The sequence below is a fragment of the Myodes glareolus genome, chromosome 4 (genome assembly GCF_982192425.1).
Source record: "Myodes glareolus chromosome 4, mMyoGla1.1, whole genome shotgun sequence".
Taxonomy (NCBI): Eukaryota; Metazoa; Chordata; class Mammalia; order Rodentia; family Cricetidae; genus Myodes; species Myodes glareolus.
In genome coordinates, this window is record NC_142029.1 from 65,002,594 (window position 1) to 65,012,323 (window position 9,730).

A 9,730-nucleotide genomic window follows, 5' to 3' on the forward strand; every position below is an offset into this window, starting at 1 on the left:
AAGCCACATGCTGTGTCTCTCCGCCTGGAACCCTCCTAACTTCTCACAAACCTTCATTCCCTGCCCTCTTGCACCAATCCTGCACGTCCTCTTGGCTTCACCCACTGCTAAAATCTTCATGAACCTTGCCTCTGTTATCAGAGTAAGGCTAACTCCCCCACGAGGCTCTTTGCCATCCTACATCTCCCAGCCTTTACGGTCTCCTTGCCCACAATGCTCCACAACATCCCCAACATTCTAATCACACCAAACTGCCTACCCCTGGGAATGGCGCAGTGTGGAGGAGGCCTGCTCAGTGGCTGGTTGGAGGTTGCGCTTGACGCACACGCCTACGCATGCGCACTCAGGTGTATGCGCACCTTTATGTAGAAGTTCGCAGTTTACGTGCGTGGGGTTTCCTATCGGATCACTCACCACGCTGCCCTTCCATCCACAAAGAGACCAGCAAATCTGCTTTAGGGATCCCTGAAGAGACTAAGTATCATCTCATGACCGTCCTCCAACCCCTCAGGGACAAGGAAAGCAAAGGTACATCCCCTTTAGGACTCTGCCTGAGCCTTAGGTTGACCTCAGGGTATCTGAACCCCAAAAGGCAACAGGGAACGACCAAAAAGGTACAAACCAGGTTCTTGTGCTGGGCCTGTGACTAACTTGCTCTACTGTTCCAGGTAGACCATCTTCTCTAATTCTCCAGCTACAGGACAAATGGGTTTAGCTAAGTTGACCCCAAAAGGCTCTCCAGACCCGCAGCTCATGCCAAGGTCTAAGAATGAGGAGACTTTAGGATAAGGAGGGCTGGACACCCTCGTGGAACAATCCTCTAGCATCGGCACATAAAGATGGAATGGGGACTTGGGCAGCAAAAACTTTAGTCAGGAGAGCTGGCAGCCAAAATCCAAAGGAAGGGAGTACCTTCAATAATCCATAATTGATACAACTCGTGTATTTAGCCATTCATTCATTTATTTTACTTTTTAGTGCTGGGAACTGGGCTAGGACTTAACACATGCTAGAATAGCAAGAACCATTGACTATATTCCCAGGTTTTTTTTTAAAAGCTCTTTGAAATGGGATCTCACTTAATTGCCTAGGCTGGCCTTGAATTCTCTCTGTAGCTCAGGCTAGTCCTCCTACCTCTCAAGTACCTTGGGATATATAGGCCTGTGTCGCCAGGCCCAGCTACATAATTGACATTGGTGGAGGGGAGAAGGTCCCATTAAGCATTAACTGCGAGGAATTTGCATATTTTCATCATCTAGACTGGCCAAATACATAGGTGAGCAAAAGTCCACCAACTGTTTGCTCTAAGGGGGCCCAATTCAGACCCTGGCCCCCAGACTCTGAAAGCATACAGGAAAGGGACCAAGGTAGGCAAGGGGAGCTCCGGCAAGTTCTGCCCATATTAAAACCCTCAACAGACAATGGTGGCAGCCATACCCACAAGCGACCCTACTCTGAAAAGCACCTGTGGGACTGCAGATGCATTCTGACACCAGTGTCCTGTGCCCACATGCGCACCACACAAAGACAAGTCCTTGGTCCCCGGCCCTCTTCTCTTGAAGTTCTTGCCTACAACTTGGTGTCCAATGGGAATACATTTCCACGGTCAAGGATACAGGGACAGGACCCCTCTAGCGGATGCCAGAACACCAGTGTAAAGACAAAATCCCCTGAGACTTTGACCCTCTACACCAGGAAAGAAAATGGTACACACCATTCCACAGAGCCAGCTTGCCTTGCCTCCCTCTCTCCCCATACCTGGAACATGCAGGATCTAGGTCTCTGCATCATGGTCCAACTGCTAGCCAGACCATCCAGAGTCCATGGTGAAGGGCGGCTCTTCCCAGGACACCTCAGCTCTGACCTAGGGCCCCGCACACCCTCACAGTGGAAGAAGGGCCCATAGGAGCAGCCCCAGGCCTCACTGTTCTCTATGGCTTTTTATTCCTATGTGATTCTACTGCTCACTCATATAGGGATTGGAGCCGTGGCGCACGGTGAGGAAAGCCAACGGAGAGCTCTCTACTGAGCAAGGAAGCTCAATGACAGCCAGACCAGTGGCTGCAGACCAACCCAAGGGATTCACTTCTGACAGCTGTGACGGGATGGGGTGAAGGACTGTTGAACCCTACTGCTTGAGTCCTGGAGACACATACTGAAATGCTGGCACCAGGACTCTGGCTGTGTACCCAGAATACATGGAACATGGCATGTACAGAACATGGCATGTTTAGCCTGGGGAAATGGGATGGATATGAGAAAACAAGCTTAATGCCCTGCAGCCTGAAGAAACCCCTTGGTAAAGAGAGGGTAAGATAAAGGATGAATGCTAAGAGTGGTCCAAATACTGAAGGTATATCCTTAGTAGCAAGTAGAAAAAATGCTACCCAGCAAGGCTACAGCAGGAGAGGAGAAACCACAGCCAGGTTGCCACAGGGAGTCATTGTTGAATAGGTAACAGTCCTTAAACCTGTCCTGCTCACCCACATTGAGGCTGCTAGGGGCCACAGTCAACCCTCACAGATTTCCATCAACAGACCCTGAGTGCCCCACAGAGAAGGGGGTGGGAAACTCTGTGAGATACTGGTACCAGCGCTAGGACCGCACCATGGTCCCCTTCCCAGCAGCTACTTAGAGTTCTGCACCAGAGAAGCATTGAGAGAAGAGCTGAGACCCCACAACATGCTCCTTTTTATTTTCAGGCTCCCTAGCCTCACTCCATGGAAGAAACAGGCTAAGACCTGGACAGATGGGGTCCTGGGTAGAAAATCAGGACTGGGAACTGGAGCTTCTTCTGGGCCTCAGCACTACCTGCTGACATGACAGAAAGTAGGGGAGAAGAATCTTGTTGGGGGAATGAATATGGAGAAGATCGAGGGAGGTAGGTGGAGCAGTAAAGGAACCAGGCTAAGGGAACAGGGATTCCTAATTCACAACAAGGACCTGGGAACCAGCCCTGGATATTCCTAGGAGACCCTGCCCTTGTAAGCTCCTTATATACTCTCAAATATGAGCTATGCCATCACTGAGGATGAAAAATCAGGAGGTGGACATCCATAACATTGGTCCCTGTCAACCCTGTATGCAGCAAGTGTGTTCCACCCTGGAGGCTGCAAAAGAAGGTGTAAGAGTCATTGTGGGAGAGGACGGTGGCTATGTCCAGGCCTTCAGCAGAAGCCTGGCTGACAAGATCAGACATGACCCAGGCCCCAGCCGCCTTTGTAGGCCCATCCTGCCCATCAGTGCCTCCACTCAAAAATAGCACATCAATAGGCCCCAGTGGCTGTGTGCCCAGCTCTGTTCCCACGCGCAGGGCCAGTTCTTGGTTCCGACCACCCTTGCCAGATCCCTGCAGCTGCACCGTGGGCTCACCACCAGCCAGGAGGCAGACTGGGCCTTTAGCCTTTGCCACAGCTTCCAGAGCCTCCTCCAGCTGCAGGTCTGGGAGCTGGAGCTCAGCTGCCAGCTGATGGAGTTTTGCCTCCTCCTCCAAAAGATACCTAGCCATGGGTGAAGTGAGATGGGCCGCAGCCACCCGGGCTAGCAACCCATAGAATTGGGCCACACTTTTTACATCACCCTGCATGGCTGTGCTCAGCACCATGGCATGGTAGCCCAGCACCTCAGCTTGCCTCTGAGCCTCAGCCAGTGCCAGAGAATTAGAGCCAATGATCACATTGAGGACATGACCACAGGCATGTGGCCCGCGGGGGTCAGAGTCAGCTCGAGAGAGCACAGTCTTCACAGAACGTGGCAGAGCAGCACGAAGACCATAGCGATTAAGAATCTGCAGGCAATCTTGCACATTGTGGTCACTGGCTACAGTAGGGCCGCTGGCGATCACCTCCAAAGGGTCCCCAATCACATCTGACAAGATGAGGCTTACCACCTAAACAAAGGACACAAACTAAGGCTCAATCTTGACTCCTCTATGTCCCAGAACCCTTACAAACAAACTAGTCCTGGGTGCACACCGCCTGGCATGCTTCCTTACCCTCTCATTCGCCTTTGGCCTCCTCCCAAGACTTCCCCGTTGAGGCCCCTGCCAACTTGTACGTTGGACTTAGCTTTCATTTCCCTGTCACCTGTGGGGAACCCGGGGCTGGCTGAAAACGTGATGACTGCACCTGAGCAGGATAGGCAGCCTGAGCCAGCCCTCCACCCTTCAGCTGGGACAGGGCCTTCCGGATGGTGTTCAGTTCCTGGATTGTGGCTCCACGGGCTGCCAGCAGCTTGGTGAGCATCTGTTTCTCCTCCAATGTGACAGGTGGGATGGGAGCAGGCAGCAGGGCGGAGCCCCCACCTGTAGAAGCAGCGAGAGTGTTGGGGTGAAGGGAACCAGGTAGACCGCAGGGAAGTGGACTAAGACGATGGAGTTACAGTGCCCCCTGTGGGCATGGAGTGAAGTTGTTCCCCTAGCTGGGGTACTCCACATCCCAGAAGATGCTGGGAGGACTGGTGGTATAGCTCAGTAGGAGAGTGTTTGCCTAGCCAGTGTAAAGCCCTAAACTCGATCCCCAGCACCAAAAAAATAAATAAATAAATAATAAAACAATTAAAAAAACAAAAAAACAAAAACCTGCAAACAACCAAAGAGAGTTCTGTGGGGGCTGAAAACTCAGTTTGTGGAGGTAATACAGTTGCATACAGCAACAGTTTCCAAAGGTTCTGACATGTGTTAGCATGTTAGTGTGCCCTCACCATCAAAGTTCAGGATAAACGACTGCCCTGACACCACCCACAAGGCACCCTCTAGGCACCTCACTGTTTCCCTTGGTTCCAACTTTGCCCTGTGACCATGGAGGCTCAGGTGAACTTCTCAAGGATCTGGTATTTGGGGCACCCCCTGAAGCTGGAACCCACACCTGAGATGAGCACAAGCAGCAGGTCATCAGCCGTGAGCCCCTCTGCCAGCTGCTGGATGGCCAGGGCAGCCCGCAGTGCATCACGATCCGGTAGGTTGTCCTCTGCACCCTCAAACACCTGGATGCGGCTGTGTGGCTTCAGCAGCATCTCTCTGAAGAGAGAGCAGAAAAGGAAGGGATGGGGTGGGATCCTCTCCTCCTACCTGACTTCTCGGCTATACAGGTAGAGTGACATTGAAAGAGATTGCCCACAGCGTGGATCTTGAAACCAGGCCAGACCCAGAAGATAGGGAGGCCAAAAAGAAACAGAGAGGTTTGCCTTCAAAGGGCAGTAGAGAGCAACCTTCCACACACCCCCCCCCCATAAATTCTTACTGCTTTCCAGCGTGCTCCATAGCAGTTCGGATCCCCTTGGGAACGCTGATCACACCCTGCACAAGATGCTGGCCCAGTAGCTCCTCGGCTGCAGCTGCCATGCCCAGTACAGCCTTGCCGAAGCCCACTAGGTAGAGGTTTTCCCGTAGCTGAAAACTCCGGTCCCGCACCTTCATCTGTCTGCCACTAGGATCCAAGGACAGCGCCCTTTGCAGCATGGGGCCTGGCTGCACAGCAACCACGGCACTCTCAAATAGCTGCCGTGCCTGTTCTGCCAAGGCCATACCACTGGACATCCGGGCCACCGGAGGACCCCAGAGGAATGGACGTGACGGAGCTCGGAAGAGACAGGGCAGGACCTGGAGGGCTGCAGCCATGCCCCTGCCTCTCTCAACACAACCTTGTATCCATAGCTGCCTGGAGAGGGAGGAGAATGAGTGAGGCCACAGACCGAACCCCACCATCATTGCCACCCTACTGAGACCTCAGGACTGGTGAGCTCCAAAGCCATGGCTGCAAGAGTGAGCCACCTGAAATGAAAGCTAAGAATCCATGAAGCCTACAGGCAGCCTGACACTACTCCAGTCCTGCAAGCCCAGCCCTGATGCCCAGCCACGTCCTCTTCCTCTGTAGGCCACACACCAGTCTTCTAGACACTCTGTCCCAAGTTCAAAGTTCCTATTCAGTGGACCCTCCTCCTGAGTCACCTCCTCTGGCTGGGAGTTAATCATTCACCTCCCAGTGGTCCCCTGCACCACCCACTCTTTTTCCACAACCTCTGCTTCTAAATTCTCACACCAAGGCAGTGCCCCTTTTGGCATTTCTGCCTTATCTTTTTACCATTTCTACTGCGAGAGAGAGAGAGAGAGAAGAGAGAGAGAGAGAGAGAGAAGAGAAAGGTTGTTGGTTGTCTCACCAACTGACCCCAAGCCCACTGACCTCTAGCCTGCTCTATTGCATTAGCTCATAAGACTAGTCCGGGATTGCTAGTTCTGTGTAGAAAGGCTACCGGCTATCAGTGCACACAACCTAAGGATTCTCAGCACTTGAGACCAGTTCATCAAAAGGTCCGGGCACAAATCAGGAGTAGCTACAAAACTGGACTCAAGGTGAGCCCTTTGGCAATCCCCAGGTCATATGCAAGTGGGCATGTGCTATGAGGCTCATTCTACAGCACAGATGCCCTTCTACCCACACAGCTGGACAGGGTCAGCCTTGCCAGGAACACCCCTTTCTGGCTCCATAATAGCAAAACAAGCTCTGAGTTACACCACTCACAGCAGAAACAGCCCAGTGCCGAAGCAGGCAAAGGCCAGGCTCTTAACTGTGATCAAACAATCATTTTCCCACTGGACAGAGTGAAAAACAGAAAAGGTCTTGGGGTAAAGGTCAGGCAGCTATACAGGGACAATGAAACCAAAGCACTCATCTGCTTAAAAAAAAAAGTATCTAAATTTGGGGATAGAGGAGTACTGGAGACTAAACCCGGGTTTTGCATGTCACAAGTATGCACTCTACCAATGAGATAGATTAAAGCCCCTAAAAATGATACTCACTAGAATAAATGCCTACCATTATGCTGGAAGACAACTGTATCAGTAAGCGTGGATAGAAGAGGAAGTAGTTTAGGAATTGGGATGCTAGCTTTTTTAAAGTGTGTAGTATATCTTTTCTCAAACTGAGCAGCTCATTTGCAAGGTGGGATGAAATTAAGCCTAATTCTTTCAGGGAACTTGAAAAGTACAGTTCTGTGGGAGAGACCACCCGCCGGGCATCAGTTGTGGACTCCTCCATAACAGTGAAGGGCTGATACTCATTCGCCTGACACCTCAGGCTTTCTGATACTCTGTCCAATCCAACAGAGAAAACTCCAGGTAACAATTTATCCCCCTCCTAAATCATGTGCAACTTCCAGACCTGTGCCAGTTAGCCATGTAGCACACAGCTAACTTGCAAAAAAAAAAAAAAAATGAAAAGAAAAGAAGAAAAAAAGAAAAAGAAAGAAAGAAAAGAAAAAAAATAATTGTGTTGTGAAAGGAATATACAGGACACCCAACTTGGGATGTCCGGTTTTCAAGTAAGAGATCCCAAGGGTTTGGAGCTAAACGCATCTTAGCTAAACACAACATAATGCTCAGTTCTAGGTGAACTTAGTCTATCTCACAGAGGTGCAAAAACCTAGAGGCTCCCTATTAGACTCCAGGACAAAGGAATGCTCAAGATCAAAGTTGTCAGATAAAATGCAGGGCATTTGGTGAAATTTTTTTAGTATAAATATGATCGGTACATTTGGGATTATTTGTAACTAAAAATTACGTTGTGGTGAGTTGAAATCTAACTGGACGACTGGCCTTTTCAGTTGCCAAATCCCCAACTCTTTTTAAGACACTACACCTTTCCAGCTCCGGAGCACTCCAATTGCTAAATGAGGAAATGGGAAGATCAGCCTTGACTCCTCCCGGAACAAACTGGAGTTGACATCACTTCCGAATTTAGCCAACCGCCAGGTTACCGGAAGTGACGTCGCCAGAGGTTGGTGGCCTGTGATCTTCGCGAGAGAAATGATTACCGCACAATGCTCGGTGTCGAAAAAATTAAGGGGCTGCTGTCGCCTGGATTCGCCTCCGTCCGGGTCAGGAATGACTTCCAAGGTTCATGTATATCCTTGAGACGCAAACTTACCTTTCTGCCGCGTCCAGCGCCGGAGACCGGAAGTACTCTGGGTGGGTGGGTATTCATCCGGAAATGGCAGATCTAGGGCCACCCTAGAGACCAGGATCGTGACTTAGAACTTTCATGGCTTACTGACAGCCAGAAAATCTGAAAAGAAGTGTATGAAGTCCTCCGATTTCTGTATTCCTGCAGTGGATTCTCGGTGATTTGTAATTATCCTTCCCTCTTCGTCCTGTTAGTTATGGTCAGTCATTAAATACACTCTGAATTCCCGTTAGGTGCCAGACACTGGGCTGAAAGATGAGAGCTACAGCCCACCGCTAGATTTAAGGTCATCCTTGTTCCTTCGCGTATTCCGTGACGATTCATTGATGTTTATCACTCTTCTCCATGAGCTACCAGATACAGCTAATTCAGCAAATGATTTTTGTTCCATGATCTTTGAACTCAAAAGTGCAAACTGCCTGTAAACAAAAATGAGCCTGAGCCTTCTTCCTACCTGCTCTCGATCGCACCTTGTGTCCACTATGACCCAACCATACCGCCTTCCCACATTTAAAATCAGCTATTGACTGGCCTCCCCCCCCCCCAAAAAAAAAAAGTGCCCTTTTTTTTAACTGATGGAAAATATTTCCTCAAACATGTGTCCTTAAAACGTTTTGGATTTTTGTTGTTGTTATTTGGGGTTTTGTTTGTTTTGCCATGTCCCCCACCACACACACAGGGACGCACTGCATAGCCTAGGCTGATTTCTTTCAAGTTTATGATTCTCTTGCCTCAACCTCCTGAGTACAAAAATTGCAGGCATGTACTACTGTGTAACTGAGAAGCTTTGTCACCCACCCACCTCCCGTTCTAAATTTCCTTGCTTCCTGATGCTTCCTCCACTCAGCAACATCTCTCTTCCTTTTTTGTGAAATACCTTCTGTTTTGCAACTCCATGTCTGTTTTGCTATTCCATGTCAGTCTGGCAACCCAGTGGGATCCTGTCTCAAAAATATCTTTAAAAAGAAAGAGGAAGAAAGAGAGGAGGTGGGGTAGGCTGGGTAAGATGGTCCAGTAGTTAAGAGCACTGTCTGCTCTTCCAGACGACCTGGGTTCAATTCCTAGCACTCACATGGCAGTTCACACCTGTCTATAACTCCAGTTCCAAGGGATATGGCACCCTCATATATACATGCAAACAAAAAGCACCAATACACATAAAAATAAACCTTCAAAAGAAAAAAGAAGGGGGAAAAAAGGAAATTCCAGTTTCTGTTTGTACTCAGGACAACAGAGATACAAGAAGGAATTAAATCTACTCAATACCATTCAGGAGTTTACAGTCCAGTGTGTTTAATGTTCTTGCTGTTAAATGCATCCTGTGAATAGTTTGGAAATGGCAATGGAGTATTAAAAACCGGGTAAAGGAAAATGGGTACAGGGAGCTGGAAAGATGGTTCCATAGTTAAGGGCACTTGTTGCTCTGGTCAAGGTCTCGGGTTCTGTTCCTAGCACCCAAGGGGTTTACAACTATCCAGAACTCCAGCTCCAGGGAAGCTAATGCCATCTTCTGACCTCAGCCACCGGGCATTCATGTAGTACACAGACGTGAGGCAAAACATTTATACATATAAAGAAATCTCTTTAAGAAAATGAATATGGGGCTGGTAATGTAGTTCAACTGATGGAAAGCTTGCTTAGCATGCACAAGGCCCTGCGTCTGATCTCCAACATCACATAAAACAGTGTTTATGGTTCATGCCTAAATCTCAACATTTAGAAATCAGGCTCTCAAAGTCATCCTTGTCTATGTAGTTTAAAATCCGTTTAGG

At 49.4% G+C, this 9,730-nt stretch overlaps 1 protein-coding gene across 3 annotated transcripts; it reads right to left on the minus strand.

The window, feature by feature from the left end:
- Positions 1-941: 941 nt before the first annotated feature.
- Glyctk (glycerate kinase) lies at positions 942-8,386 on the minus strand. 3 transcript variants are annotated; one of them, XM_048416926.3, is made up of 5 exons: positions 7,923-8,386; positions 5,241-5,657; positions 4,866-5,017; positions 4,128-4,303; positions 942-3,889 (listed from the first exon to the last, which is right to left on the minus strand). In XM_048416926.3, exons 2-5 carry the CDS (start codon positions 5,615-5,617, stop codon positions 3,023-3,025), a joined length of 1,572 nt encoding a protein of 523 aa, XP_048272883.1. In that variant the 5' UTR covers positions 5,618-5,657; positions 7,923-8,386; the 3' UTR covers positions 942-3,022. The 3 variants fall into 3 exon arrangements, with proteins under 3 accessions (XP_048272883.1, XP_085545789.1, XP_048272882.1); XM_085689663.2 differs by lacking the exon at positions 7,923-8,386 and adding an exon at positions 7,635-7,652; XM_048416925.3 differs by lacking the exon at positions 7,923-8,386 and having other exon boundaries at positions 5,241-5,910.
- Positions 8,387-9,730: the final 1,344 nt, after the last annotated feature.